This window comes from Diaphorina citri, unplaced genomic scaffold (assembly GCF_000475195.1).
Source record: "Diaphorina citri unplaced genomic scaffold, Diaci psyllid genome assembly version 1.1 scaffold1172, whole genome shotgun sequence".
Lineage (NCBI taxonomy): Eukaryota > Metazoa > Arthropoda > Insecta > Hemiptera > Psyllidae > Diaphorina > Diaphorina citri.
In genome coordinates, this window is record NW_007378601.1 from 1 (window position 1) to 16,136 (window position 16,136).

General features: G+C 40.0%; 1 protein-coding gene across 2 annotated transcripts; it reads left to right on the forward strand.

The window, feature by feature from the left end:
- Window positions 1–1,528: 1,528 nt before the first annotated feature.
- On the forward strand, window positions 1,529–15,362 carry LOC103514569 (zinc finger SWIM domain-containing protein 5; the record flags this gene model as incomplete). 2 transcript variants are annotated; one of them, XR_003392998.1, is given in 17 exon segments in its annotated part: window positions 1,529–1,672; window positions 2,321–2,400; window positions 2,863–3,082; window positions 6,214–6,371; window positions 6,804–7,006; window positions 7,375–7,514; window positions 8,168–8,450; window positions 8,611–9,394; window positions 9,612–9,856; window positions 10,386–10,540; window positions 10,906–11,069; window positions 11,453–11,719; window positions 12,138–12,356; window positions 12,699–12,904; window positions 13,137–13,339; window positions 13,889–14,100; window positions 14,465–15,362. XR_003392998.1 is itself a non-coding variant. In XM_026827507.1 (16 exon segments), coding segments are annotated over 16 exon segments (3,602 nt in total), but the record flags the coding sequence as incomplete, so codon positions are not given.
- Window positions 15,363–16,136: the final 774 nt, after the last annotated feature.

Here is a 16,136-nt window from a genome sequence, read left to right on the forward strand (position 1 = left end):
CTAGAATTTAAATAATTAACTAAATATTGTAGGAAAAAGAAATATGTGGGAAAATAAAAGTGCTCGTAAAAAAAAAATATAATCACCCGGTATTTTAATATTTTTATCCCATTGATTAACACTCCTGATGTTCTATTCTGATTTTGTCCCACAGGAATCACCCGGTATTTTAATATTTTTATCCCATTGATTAACACTCCTGATGTTCTATTCTGATTTTGTCCCACAGGTATTGCAGCTCAAGGTGTTATAGTGAAGTGCCTTGCAGTCGGTGTACAAGTCATTCCCGTTCCTCTAATAATAGTAATAGTAATACCACCAACTCAGCCAACACTCCTTCTAGTAACTCTCGCTCTAGCAACACCGCCAGCCCTAGTAATTCACGCAGCAATAACACCAACAGCCCTAGCAATTCACGTAGCAATAATACAAGCAGTCCGAGTAATTCCCGTAGCAATAATACAAGCAGTCCTAACAGTCACTCCCGACACAGTACATCCAGTCCTAGTAATGCAGCACGTGGTAGTAATGGTTGTAGCTATCGGTGTACAAGTCGATGTAGTTATTACGAGGGACATCGCCCCCTCCCCCCCTCCGCCTCCAGCCGCGTCCCCCCTCCCTGTAACGAATTGAAAATTGCTCTCGCGGTTGGGGAAATGTATTATGTATGTTTTTAGCTGATTAAAAAAGAAAAGTATTGATCTGGCCACAAGCCAGGCTTGGATGTAGGAATGGGATGCAGGGGCGATCAGGTACAGAGCTTCGAGTGCTTGTGGGTACTTGTATCTATCTTATAAAGTGGACAAAGAGGAGACGTGTTTTGGGAGTAAAATCAGACTAGCGGCTGAGTGTAGGTACCCCAATGTAACCAGAAGCCCGGGTTGTCACTGTTGTCCGAAACACGTCACCCCTCCAATCACCAACCAATCTCAACGTTGCTTAACCTTAGTGATCCGTTGGGGATTCAAATGAAATACAGAACAAAAGAGAGGTTGAATGCTGGTCGACTACATGAAATTCATTAGAGCGAATAGAATTGTGAAAAATATATGAACGTAAGGAAAACACGAAACGGGAACAATACACCATGGCAGCCCCCAGGGGACGGAAAATCGAACAGAGGGCGGTGGATACGGAATGGGTTAAGGAAGAAGTTTGAATTGAATCCATACAGAGTGAGGAGGGGAGGGGGGGGAGACTGATCTGAATACAAATGTGAACGGGTTAAATTATTCCTATTGATTTTCAGCATAGCATACAACACACATACTCTGCTGAAATGAGATCATAAACTCAAATGCTTTATGCTATTCTGTGTGTTCTCGCTACTCTTTTTTCATATGAGAGGCAGCCTTTTAACTACTGAGAGTACTGAGGCCATAATATTATGTCTTGCCTTTTCGGTGAAATGTCCACCAGGCTCCTAGCCATTTTCTATTGTCTTTAGATGGAAATATGTTCTACTGCCAAATATCCAATTTCCAAACAATATCCTTGATCGCCCACTGTGTTTATCTTGTGATTTCAGAAACATTACTTCAGATGGATCGTCAACAGTTGCAGAAGTTTGTACAGTATTTGATCTCGGAACATCACACTGAAGTTCTTCCTACAGCACAGAAGCTGGCAGACGAAATTCTCCAGCAGAAGTCAGAAATCAACCAAATACCAGGTATGAAGAACAAAAAAACAGTAATATATATACAATTATACACTTGCCTTTACTATGTATTGGGATGAGGAAAGAAAAGATTTAGTTACTATACGAGTATTTACCCTTTGGTCTGTAGTTACAAGTGGTCAATTTTTGGACGTTTATTTATTTTAATTTATTATGGTGCGTCAATCCCTTTACTATGTATTGGGATGTATTGGGATGAGGAAAGAAAAGATTTAGTTACTATACGAGTATTTACCCTTTGGTCTGTAGTTACAAGTGGTCAATTTTTGGACGTTGTGATTGACGGAAAGCTGACATGTGGCAAAAAAAAAAGAACTCAACATTAATTTTTACGGGAAATCGTAGATTAGATTGGGATATCCATACTCTCATGTTTTAATATTATGAAACGAACTCAACATTAATTTTTACGGGAAATCGTAGATTAGATTGGGATATCCATACTCTCATGTTTTAATATTATGAAACGAGAATAGAATAATACAATAAGAGCGAGATTTATATTCAGGATTGGGGTTGTACAGAGAATAAAAAGTTTTATATCTGGCAGGATAGGTAATAAAAACTTATGAAACGGATTTAAATAATCTTTCTCCATTTTATGAGCTATACCTAATTATTTCTATTTCTCATTTACAGGAGCTCCAGATCCTACAGCAGGTGCATGTGCTGATGATGAACACACGTGGCATCTAGATGAAGAACAAGTGTGTGCTCAGGTAAATGACAACTTTGATAGATAATAGTCGTCAATGACTGTCTTGCTCAATGGCATTTTCAGCCAGGAATCCCCGCTTCTGAGGGATTTCCTCTGTTCGAGAAAAATGCAAATTTAATTTTAGTTCGACAAGATTGATAGTAGGGTATGACTTGCAAAGTGCAAAGTTGGAAGTATCTTTGCAAAGTTCCAAATTGCTTTCATGTCAAGTCTTCTGGTATCTCTCACAGAAAAGCAGGCTCTTGGTATTCTCGTCGATCTTACAAGAAGGAAAATCCTACTATAGGATAAGGAAAGTAAAAAACTTGCGGTGTATGATCTTGGTAGGTGGAAAGGTTGCTCCCCACCTACCAATTTTTTCAATAGGTAAAAAAATGATTTCGTGCAACAATACACGCGCCCAATCCTCATAGATATGACTTTGGTATGGTATTCCTTAACCAATATGTGTTCTATTTCCCAGGTGAGGAGTTACCTAGCACAAGGTTCCTACTACAATGCCAACAAACAGCTGAACTCCCTGTTTGCCAAGGTGCGGGAAATGCTGAGGGCTCGTGATAGTAATGGTGCACGTATGTTAACACTCATCACGGAACAATTCCTATCCGATCCACGCCTGGTGCTATGGAAAACACAAGCCACCCCCATGACAGACAAGTGCAGACAGCTGTGGGACCAACTAGGTAAGTCACCATTTTATAAGCTTCCAAATCAAAGCTTTTTTTCTCATGTTATTGATGGAAAAGGAAGTAAGCGGGAAAAACCGCCATAAAACGGATTTTCGCCCGTATTTCGGCAATTTTTCAGCTACCAAGAGTTCTCCCATCAGATTTCGAGGTCTCAAATTAGTTGGGTAAGTGTACCATTTATTCGCCCACCTAAAAAACGTACCATTTATTCGCCCACCTGTACCATACGCCACATAAGTCTGAACCTATAGGTTCTACTTGAACCATCTACTATGGAGGGTTAACAACTCAGACTCTGATCAATAAAACGAATATATTTGTTCAATTTCTTTTGTCAAGAGCTGCAGCTGTGTGTAAAGAAAACAAGAAATGAGAATGAGATGCGTCACATCACATCGTAGGAAATGTCATGAGAGTATTGAGAAATCTCTTCAAATCGTTTCGTTGCTTGCATTCTTTCTTTTGTCATAGATAACGTGTGTGCGTGGAATTCTCTACAGAATTGAGAAGATATTGGAACATGAGAGTATCTAGGTTGAATACAGTATCGACTGTATCGTGTATTAAGTTTTTATCTTTCAGGAAAATCCAGGCTGAACCACGATTATTTCTGAACGATTAGTAATCATCGGCTTCAATGAATCCGCCTGCGTTTGGCTGGAAACTAATAAAAATTGCCTGCACCCACAATATTATAATAATATGGCTTGGGCAGTGGTTTCTAAACTGTCTTCTCAACAGAAGACTATGTGGTGCGGGCGAAAGAGTTGTCTGTTTTATTGTTAGTGTTATGGGTATCCCAACGAGAACCTCTTCTGACTTCTGAATCTTCTGAACCGTAAACCAATAAGTTGGAAAACTGCTGCTCTGTCGGTATCCATTAGTTTTACAGAAGTTGGATTGCTAGAAGATCTCGTCAGTTCTTGAGAAAGGAGTTTGTCAGGATTTGGCCTGAGAGACCGATAGAGTTGCCATTATAGCAGAGTGGTTTAATTAGTTTAATGGATCAGCAATCATAATCATAAACAACCATAGACAGTTTTACGAGACAAGATTTATCTGGGTGAGTTTTTGGATTTGGGTCAAACCTTGTGTCTTAATGTTTGAACCACTTTTACCTGGCCGACTGTTTTCTTCTTCAACCGTGTCCAAAGTCAGGCCTACATTTGAGTATTTTTCTAATCTAGCTTTTGAAGGATATGAGATTACTGACTAACCCCTGGATATACTTCGCTTGGTTGAATTCGGGGAATATTTTCGATTTGTCTTCATGTTTTGAATGGTCTTATTGCTCTATTGGAAATTGTAATTCTGTAATAAATATATATTCTGATTATTGATTAGTGCTTTTGGAGTTTGGAATACATATATTGGAGTTGTGATATAGGTTCTCTGGTGATTTGATCTCGTTCTGTATTGTCTTCTATACTCCATGCTAAAACTCTCTATGACCAACATCACCAGCACTCGTAACCAGTATGAAGAACAACAACACGGTTGTGTATTTAATTACATTGACTCGGTGCGATTATAAGTACATAGATATACGCCAAGTCTATATCGTAATAACAATAAAATATGAATGAGATACAACTTCGAGGCGAAGATAATTACGTCATGGGTAAGAGTGACGTCACAATCAGCTGATATCAAGGCCATTGTGTATTTCCCCTCCATTCTCTGCCAAGAACAAAGATTTACAAGCTGCGTCCAGAGGTGATTTCCGTGTCGCTGTGTGAGGGGCTGTATCCTTTGTCTGTGAATAAGCAGGCGCTTGTGCATTGTAGGGGGAATGATCGATTTTTTCGAACGGTGTGTTTTGTCCATCGGTAATTTTATTTTAAAGACAGAATTAGGTATCTCCTCCTCTAAGAATACCTAGTAAAGAAAGTAAGAATGCAATCTAATGTAAAGAGATGGTCGGAAAACGTAACAAGGTAGATAATCTGAGATCAAGGAAATTGATGGAAATATTGCTGTGGTGTGGTTATTTGGTTCTATTTACTATGTGGAGCACCCAGTCTGATTTTCCCATTTGTCCGTAGATATCTGTTTAGTTGCTCGGACCTTCAGTACAAATCGCAGGGAAATCCAGATCGAATTTGTCACTTCGATGTGGACGCCGCTTTCATTTTATTCTCGCAACATCTCAACGCTCTCTCCATAAGATGTGCACCCTTTGTTTCCTCATCTTCAGAATAGAACACGGAGCTAGGCTCTCTCGGTTCTTTGCTCTCTGTTACTCCCCCCGTTTCCATCCACATTTTCAATTTAAATTTAAATCTCTCCACCTTCCATTCCACCCCATTCTGACATTTTTCTCTCCATGTGAGGGAAAATGTTTTCTTTCTTTTCTATTTATTTATTTATTTATTCTTCTTTTTTAACTTTAATAATTTTATTATTGAATAATTATTTTTTTTTGTTCCAAATGCCATGTTCCTTTTAAAATGGATGGCAATTGCAATGGCAAATTGCAGAGAAAAGTATAGTTTTGAAAAGACAAAATTAATGGATTAATAGACGTAGAATAAAAAAGAAAATTTGTTTGAAAATACAGAAAATCTAGTAGTGGTTTGAAAAGAAGAGGAATAGAATCTTATATTATAAGAACAAGATCCATTCACTCATTCACATTTCACAGTTCACATTTCACATTTCATAGTTCACACACTGATCTGTCAAAGATGTTTGATAGAACCCCCGAAGATGTTTGATAGAACCCCCGAAGATGTTTGATAGAACCCACGAAGATGTTTGATAGTTGTCAAAGATGTTTGATAGAACCCCCGAAGATGTTTGATAGAACCCCCGAAGATGTTTGATAGAACCCACGAAGATGTTTGATAGTGGGAACTGTAATAACGGAGAGGTGTTATCGTCCCGAAAGTTAAGAGAGAAGGAGGACGGGATAAGAGAAAGCCAGCCGTTCCTAGAACAAACCTAATCTGTTTAGGAAAAAGTTCGCCCCGACTGGAATCGAACCCGCAATTTAGATCTTACAAAACATTCGTGCTCTCTCTAATCTAATTTGGCTGGCTTGCCTTCTCTATTAATTCATCAATAATATCTTTCGTTAATCAATTGAGAACCTGTTTATTAATCCAGACCATTCTCAATTTCAGGAGCACTGTGGGTATGTGTGGTACTAAATCCTCATTGTAACACATTGGAAAAGCAACATTGGAAACAGCTGCTAGATAAATGGACCAAAATAGATGTATGTCCTCAGGAAGATCCAGACTTTAGACCTCCCCCACCACAACCTCGCTTTGAGGATAGGGTAAGATTCATACATATTTAAGAAACATTTCATTGGAAATGTCAATTTTGAAGGAGTCGCGACCGGATATAATATGTCTTTAAGAGTCGGTGTATGTGTGACAGTGGTGATACAGAATTACATGTTGTATGATCAAGTGCTTGAGAATGTCAGATTGTGTTCTCCTTTTGAACACTGAAATAAGTTTTTTCTGGCTATCTAGGTTCTGAAGATATTTTTTCTTCTTCTGATTTTTACCGTTGTAAAAAAAGCGGTTTTGAAATTTCATGTAGTCGTTGAGGTCCTGTCCATCAGGCTTGAGACCACAAACTGGTATATTACTTCTTGGGTCACCCTGTAACCTTTTCCCTTTAACATGGGGTCGATAGTGTCGGTACCCTATAAACAGAATCTCCTGTATAATAATGATAATAATATTTATTCGTATTGCAGTATCATGGCGGGGGAGTAGGCTATCATTCATCAGATACCAGTAGTGAGGAGGAAGAGGATAGAGAACATAGGAGGGAGAGGGGAGGAAGGAGTTCGGTAAATACTACACGATCAGGTAGAAGGAGAACCCCCTATCCTACCTCCTCCTCCTCACATAACCGTACCCCTCCCGCCCCTCCCATACCTAGGACCATATTCCATAGGTAAGTAAAGTAATCAAACTGTCTTAATTATCGGTGTGAATGATGTAAGAAAACCTTTGAAGGTTTTTTTTTTTTTTTTTTTTTTTTTTTTTAAGAGGTTTGACAGAAGGAACTGTAACTGCTAGGTTCTTATCGTCCCGAAATCGAAGAAAGAAGGAAGACAGGATAGGAGGAAAGCCAGCCGTTCCGGGAACGAACATTATCCCATCAGGATAAAATCCACCCCGGGCGGGAATTGAACCCGCGGCCCATCAAAGCCTGACATTAAAAAATCCTGTAAAGCCAAGAAAAAATATTAAAAATAAATTATCGAAAAAATATAAGTATAGAGATGATAACCTTTTTAATACGTGCTGATTTCCTTACAGAGCGTTGGATGCATTGGGTATGTCATGGGATAACATGCATCTGAAGAATATCCTATCCAGTGATTCCTATTGTAGTCATATTCCTGACTCTTCTCTCATCTCAGGAAGTTTCAACTCACTAGGACAACCTCTGTGGCATGGTATGTAACCAATCAAATTACAGAATCATTAAGGGGGCAGATTTTGCGTATTTGCAAATGCAAAAGCATATTTCGAGGGTTTTCCTTAAAATGCATACTTTTGCATGTCAGTACTGTTTTCAGCATATTTCGAGCATTTTTCTGTCAAAACATAGTAAAAACACAAAAAAAATCACCCCCCCCCCTCCCAAAAAAATGAGAAAGAAAGAAAAAAAAGTTAACATCTTCAAAATCTTTGAAATTAAACTGATTTCCTTTTTTAATCAAAATATGTAGGTACTACCCACACATCTATTGTAATTTATACATACATATTTGGGCCATTTTTTCGTGCATAAAATCCGCCCCCTAGGATGAATAATCAAGTTTTGGGAATCTCTCGATTTTGAGAATTCCTTCACCATTGTTTAAAAGTTAAAAGGCAACGCATCAGGTTTTTAAATTATCCTCACGAGACTAAATGCACCTCGAAATAGCCAGTAAAATGTGTTTTCTCAGACGGTTAACCGCCCAGAATTCAGATACCAACCACGCGCAACGTTGCTTCACTTCCTTAATACGTCGGAAACCTGGTGCATTAAACATGCTTTCGCCGTTAGCTATTAAACCATTTCTGATTATTCTAACATCAAATTCTCTTCTCTCATCAACAGAACCGCTGCCCACCTGTGCAGCAAGGGTAGATGCTCTGCGCTCGCATGGTTTAGTATCATCAGCGCTACGTCTTACAGTGGCCGTAGTGAGAACTATGAAGCAACAACAACTGCTCGCCCAACGTCGCTGGCATGAGAGTCAGCAAGCACTTGCCAAATCCGCCACCAGTAGTCAGAATAGCGCTAGTAGTCATAGTAATAGTGCGACCTCTGGTGGCAGTGGGAATAACGTGGTGGCTTGTACGTCACGATGTAGATCCTCACATTGCTATGAGTATTATAGGTGAGTCGCTAGAATTTAAATAATTAACTAAATATTGTAGGAAAAAGAAATATGTGGGAAAATAAAAGTGCTCGTTTTTTTTTTTTAATCACCCGGTATTTTAATATTTTTATCCCATTGATTAACACTCCTGATGTTCTATTCTGATTTTGTCCCACAGGTATTGCAGCTCAAGGTGTTATAGTGAAGTGCCTTGCAGTCGGTGTACAAGTCATTCCCGTTCCTCTAATAATAGTAATAGTAATACCACCAACTCAGCCAACACTCCTTCTAGTAACTCTCGCTCTAGCAACACCGCCAGCCCTAGTAATTCACGCAGCAATAACACCAACAGCCCTAGCAATTCACGTAGCAATAATACAAGCAGTCCGAGTAATTCCCGTAGCAATAATACAAGCAGTCCTAACAGTCACTCCCGACACAGTACATCCAGTCCTAGTAATGCAGCACGTGGTAGTAATGGTTGTAGCTATCGGTGTACAAGTCGATGTAGTTATTACGAGGGACATCGCCCCCTCCCCCCCTCCGCCTCCAGCCGCGTCCCCCCTCCCTGTAACGCCCGCTGTAATGCACGCTGCTATGCTACCTCAGGCTACCCCCTCCCCCCACCCGTAGCCACTGCTAGTAGGGCTACACCAGTATCTACACAGAGCTGGTCAGAGGGATGGGTAGGACATCCGTTGGATCCGGTGGGATGTCTGTTTGATACGCTGACTGATGCATCGCGCTCACCGGATGATACCCGACCTCTCAGCTCCCCCCCATCCTCATACTTTGACCCTGGTGTCTCTGAGGAACCTGCCTCTATATTACCACCTCGCTATCAACATATTCCTGTGGTGGGGTCACGGGATAGAGCAGAAACATATCTAACACTAGCAGTCGAGGTGGCACTCATTGGACTAGGACAACAGAGACTCATGCCGCCCGGACTATATGCACAGGTAACATATAAGATGAGGCAATGATTTTTTTTTTAGTTCCAACCCATGTTTCGTGGTGTAAAAAAAAAAAAATGTTTCAAAGGATGGCTCAAAAAAAAGTACACTTGCATTGCTTGCCTTTGGCACCTGAAAGTGTACTCGACTCGTATGAATTAACAAGAACATTTTCTTGGAATCTTGTACTCACCCCAGTGTACTCATCATTCTTATATTCCAGGAGAAAGCATGTAAGCAGGAGGACCGTCTCATAGCCCGACTACAGGAGATGGAACTGGACAATAGTCTCATATCAGTACTCAGACGTCAAGCTATTGTCCTTCTGGATGGGGGCCCCAGTTCTGGACTAGGCCTTGGTATACACGCCGAGTCCATACCTATGCACACGTTCGCTCGGTTCCTATTCCTAGCACTGCTCAACTATTATCCTGATCTAGCCTATGAGGTCGGCCTGAGAGCTATGAGGTAAACCATTTACACTTGTTATTGTCAATAAACCAGCTTAAACAGCGTGTAGCTTAGGGCCGGTTTCTAACATCCTCTGTTGACTCGCGAGTTTGAAAACCAATGGTTCACCCAAACTCCGGAGTTGACCGAGTGTTTTGTTGACCAAGTGTTTCTGACACATTTTAAACCGCGCAGTTTTAAAACCCAAGAGTTTCGAGATTTTCGTTTTGTGAACTGCGGGACTTTTAACAGGGAGGATGCCAGCCTGAAAGTTCCCTTGCTAAATTAATGGCAAAGGTTGAGTTCAAAGGGTATCCACTCTTGAAATTTTGTAGCCAAAACCAAATGTCAGCCCAAAGCAATCACCACAGGGCTGATTGAAAGGCTGACAAAAAACGCCGACCCCGTCTGTACACGGGAGAAGAAGAAGAAGAAGACCTAGCATAGTTAGGTTTATTTCTTTTATACTTAAGTCTAGTTGGTTTGTTTTAAGTTGCAACTATATAACTTTGAAACCCCATGACAACATTATCCGTGTTTATTTCAGACTGCCTATACTAGAAGACCATGAGGATTCAGATGACGCCATGACAGGTCAAGTATCATCTCTAATACTAAGCAGATATCCACGCTGGTTTACACTGGGACATATTGAAACTCAACAATGTGCTCTAGCCTCTACCATGCTCAGTACAGCCAAAGGTAAGACAACAGTAGACAAATTAATGTCTTAGTTTGCTGATATTGTACAGAGCTGCTGTTTTATTTTCATAATTTGTAGTTTTGGCATCTCCACCACTATGTATTTAGATCTTCTATTGATGTTTAACATCTCCACTAATTTTTAGTATCTTCTGATATTTGGGGTTTTGTCATCTCCACCAGTATATTATGTGGTATTTAGCATCATATTTTTTATAGTTTTATATCTCCACCAAAATGTAGGTATATTAGGTAATTTGTATTTGTACAATTTCCATTAAGCAAAGGAAAGTAAACAATACAATGTTTGATAGTAATGTATTCCTGTTTAATTCTAACGTCATGTTCTTGTTGTCATATTCCAGGTGAAGTAATGCGCCTGCGCACGGTGTTAGAGTCTGCGCAGATGCACATTCATTCCTCGTCTCATCTATTCAAACTTGCTCAAGATGCATTTCGGTTTGCTACTCCAGAGACTGGGCCTAGACATCAGACATTGCTTAGTGTAGCATTTGAGTTGGGATTACAGGTAAACACCATATTCATCTCTCTTATAATATTTAGATTTGGGGTCTCAGCTTTTTCCAGCTTATCTCCAATAACACCGTACACCCGATATTACCACAGAGTTTTCACTTCATACAGAGTTTAAGAAATACTAGCCTGTGTAAATCAAATGGGTGACGTCAAAGAAAACCCTTACTTAGTGGTAAGATCGGCCATTGACCATTGATGCAATATTGCAGCTGACTGCAATGTTTTGTTTTCAGTTTGAAATAACCTCCAGATTAGGTCCGTTCGTATATTCCTATTCCTAAGTACTTTTAGGGCACCTTATTTCCATGACTCTTGTATCGTACCTACGTATTTCTGTTCTATTCTCATCTGTATTCCTCTCTATTCTCTCCACAGTTGATGCGTATGACATTATCCTCGTTACACTGGAGACGTCGTGAGATGGTTCGCTGGTTAGTTACCTGCGCTACTGAGGTAGGAGTACCAGCCCTACAGTCTATCATGCAGAACTGGTACCAGCTGTTCTCCCCTACTGAGGCTACGGGACCTGTAGCCACTACCATCATGTCCCATAGTACTATCATGAGACTTGGCCTTACGTTTGCACAACAGGAGTTGCTCTCTGGATGCGCGCGCACGCTTGCTCTACAATGTGCTACTAAGGTAAGTGTTGACAAAGAACATTTAAATGATGATGTGTCTGATTAATTAGGCTGCGATAACGAGATGCACGTCCACTAAAGTGATGGTGGTGTTACCGTTCAATTGGCCTGCGATAACTAGTAATGTATGTGAGACAAAATCCATGTCTCATCTCCTAAATTTAGAGACGAGATGAGAAATTTCTCCTCTCGTCATACATCACAAGGGATATCTCTCAAACGGTTTGTTTGATTTTGATGAATTTTGGCAGAAATGTGCAATCAAAAAACGCACATTTTATTGTTTGTTATTATTTCACTTTGGGCCCAATCTGGTTTTTGGAGTGTATAAGTTCATTTTCTAATATTAACCTGTAGTCCCCGGCCCAAGTTTTCTATGCCCTATAATTAACCCATTCACTATCTCCCGTCCTCATCAGGATCCACCAAACTGTGCCTTGAACGCCCTGACGCTATGTGAGGGGGAAGCCCTGGCCTTCGAGACTGCCTACCAGATTGTTATTGATGCCGCCTCCCATATCATGACATCATCACAGCTATTCACCATAGCCAAGTATATGGAACATAGGGGATATCCTACACGAGCATACAAGCTGGCTGTACTCGCTATGAAGAATGTACATCTAGCATATAACCAGGTAATGTATAAGTATATTTTGTGTGAAAAGCTGAGCTCTTGAAATATGAAGGTCATATCAGGCTTCCATGCCTAGGGATTTCAATGTGAATTGTCCTCACGAGGCTGAGTGCACCCCGAAATAGCTAGCAACAACAACTGTTGCCCCAGACAGTCAAGCATCCAGATACCAACTACGCGTAACGTTGCTCAACTTCAGTGATATATCGTAAACTTAGTGTAATCAACTTGCTACAGCCGATGACCTAAACTGGCGCCTCTAAGCTTTAATTAATTTAAATTATCAATATGTGACTTTGTGTGGATAAAATGTATTAATTCCAATGACATTCTCTCTCTCTAGGACACTCACCCTGCTATCAACGATATCCACTGGGCATGTGCTCTCTCCCACTCACTAGGCAAGACTGAACTCTCCCACATGATTCCCCTCCTAGTAAAGAACGTACAATGCGCTACAGTGTTGTCAGATATATTGCGACGTTGCAGTATGACAGCTCCGGGGATCTCGTGTCCGGGAAATGCCGGGGGCCCCACATCACATGAAAGGTAGGTCTTAGCCTTGGTTCATTGATAGTGGCTTTACGTCACTGTATCTAATATATAAAATCTTTAGGGACGGGGGGTTTTATCCTTCATTTGACTCCGGCGGCAAAAGTCGTAATTAATTTCCGGAATTTCGTGAACCAAGCGGTGTATTCAACATTCAAAGTGCTATCCCCACAGGTTTGATAAAGACTCATATGCTAATTGTGTTTGAATTTATCTTTTAATTTTGCAGCAAGCATCATCATCACCACCATCACCATCATCATCACAGGAGTAGTTCAAGATCTAGTTCAGGAGGATTCAAACCTCTCTCTTATGATAGACCTCCCCTACGGCAACTATTGGAGGCAGCAGTAGCAGCCTATGTCAACACTACACACTCCAGACTAACACACATCTCACCACGACACTATGGCGATTTCATTGAGTTCCTAGGTAAGAGCACTTTTTGAAGTAGGACTTTATTGTTAAAACTCTACTCTTAAAAACTTAAATTCTAAAAAAAAGTTCAGTTTTTTTTTTTTTTTTTTTTAAGAGGTTTGACAGAGGGAACTTTAACTGCTATGGTCTTATCGTCCCGAAATCGAGGAGAGAAGGAAGACAGGATAGGAGAAAGCCAGCCGTTTCCGAGAACGAACATTATCCCATCAGGATAAAATCCGCCCCGGGCGGGAATCGAACCCGCGGCCTAGCGCTTACAAGGCAGACGCACTACCAACTAAGCTAACTAGGCTGGCATAGCTACCTGAAAACGGCTACTTTCTCTGTGGCGTATAATATCTCTTAGCAGCGCTGTCAAACTTTGGTTTGGCGAAGCGGATTGCTACTGCGCTCCTTAATCCTTGCTTCATGATTAAGGCAACCTCCTAATTTTTACTATTCTGTGTTTTATATTAACAGGTAAAGCGCGTGATACATTTTAATCCTTGCTTCATGATTAAGGCAACCTCCTAATTTTTACTATTCTGTGTTTTATATTAACAGGTAAAGCGCGTGATACATTTCTCCTAGCACATGACGGTCATGCTCAGTTCACACAACTTGTAGAGAACATGAAGTTAGCATACAAAGGTAAGAAGAAACTCATGTGTCTGGTCAAGGAGAGGTTCGGCTGACTATTACCCTCAACTCTACTACATTTCTAACTTAATAGTCCAGGAACTAAGTCATTGTCCAGGAACTAAGTTATAGTCCAGGAACCAAGTCATTGTCCAGGAACTAAGTTATAGTTCAGGAAGCAAGTTCCCAATTGAGTTTCGCACTTTGAGACTATGCTGAATTTCGGGGATTGTGCATTTTGCAAATGCCATGCAGTCCTTAGAATGACGAAGTTCTATTTTGTAATCAGGGAGATGTGTTCTAAGTTCTAAATATTGTAGTAAGTTCTAAATTGTAGTAGGTAAGGTATGTATCTACAAGTCAAACTTATGAAGATACCCATTTTCTTTTTTGGTCTCGGTAAAGCTTGATTCACACTATAGTGCCAGTCAAGGTCCAGTCACGGTCCAGTAACGGTCCGATCAAATGATTGTTGAAGGCATGTAATAAGTTATAGTCCAGGTCTCCAGGAACCAAGTTATAGTTCAGGAACCAAGTTCCCAATTGAGTTTCGCACTTTGAGACTATGCTGAATTTCGGGGATTGTGCATTTCGCAAATGCCATGCAGTCCTTAGAATGACGAAGTTCTATTTTATTGTAATCAGGGAGATGTGTTCTAAGTTCTAAATATTGTAGTAAGTTCTAAATTGTAGTAGGTAAGGTATGTATGTACCTACAAGTCAAACTTATGGAGATACGCATTTTCTTTTTTGGTCTCAGTAACTCAAGAAAATCTTATTCTTCCACATTGCAAAAAATGTTGGTACTAGTAATACCAGTAAGTAGGTATACAGACAACATTTTCCACGATTTATACACATAGGTACACAATTATTATGTACCTAATACAGAAAAGGGAAAAAAATCTCGCTCCTATATCTTTTCGAAGCTGAATAAAATATGTGAACATGAGAAAAAATCGAAAATTATTGAACCAAAAGTGCAATATTATTATCAACTACATAATAATGTATGATGTCCATGGTAATATTACGAGTATTTACCCATTTCCATTGTAATCACTGGATAGCTGTGTAAAGCAAGCATTGTCCAAGTGTTTACCAGTATGGTAATAATCCCGTCGAAATAAAACTGCCTCGTATTTATCTCCAGTAAAATTCATCCCAACTATGAAACGTCAGGTTTTTATTAAATTTCCTCTTTTTTTTTATAACTTTATCCTTTTGTTTTTCTCCTTACTGTCTTGTGTATAATATTTGTAAAAGTATAATGTTCAGGTTTGTACATAGTGTGTACATGACTCTCCTATATCTTATATGTTTATATACAATTCGTTTTCCTCATTGTAAATTAATTTCCATGGACTGAATCCCAACGGTTTATTTATTTTCTTCCATCCTGGCCAAACAGTGTCAGGATGGTGGAGAATGGGACCGCGGCTTGTGAGTCTAGCTGGGGACCACGGAAGAAGTATTGCCACTTCTCTGTCAGTATGCTGCGGGGGAGATGAGAGAAGAATTGATGGTTTTTAATAACACGGAAATCTAGAACCTTTGCCAACAGTATAAAAGTCTTAGCCAACAGTATAAATGTGGGGTAAAAAAAAGGAAGTCTCGCAATACGAACTTTAATAAATAAATAATAAAACGATATCTAAATCAGGAATTTGTGTTGAAACTGGGAGCCTACATCTACACAACAGGTGAATAACCTGCAACACCTTTTACGAGTAGGTAAGTATAAGGTTGATATAGGTTGTGGTTATGTACCGGGTTGGGGAAGGCAAGGTTGATAAACTTGCTTTGTTTTTAAGTTACCACTCCCATGTCAAACTGTAGAAACAATATACCGTCTCATTTCAACCCGGTACATAACCACAACCATGGTATTCTGTAAGTAAAACTGATATAAGTCCCTTCCTATTAACAAGGAATTAATTACTGTAGTATAGTGGTTAGCACAGTAGTACAGTGATTAGCACGGTGGACTTGGGGTTTAACGTCACTTTTAACAACTTAGGTCTTCTCATGACGGGGGTTTTACCCACCATTCGGCGACTAGCTACCCGTATCCTCAATTTAACCTCACCCAGCCTGAGTGAAGCCGCGATTTCCCAGAAGGTCACCCATCCAGGTACTAACCACGCGCAACGTTGCTTAACTTCAGTGATCC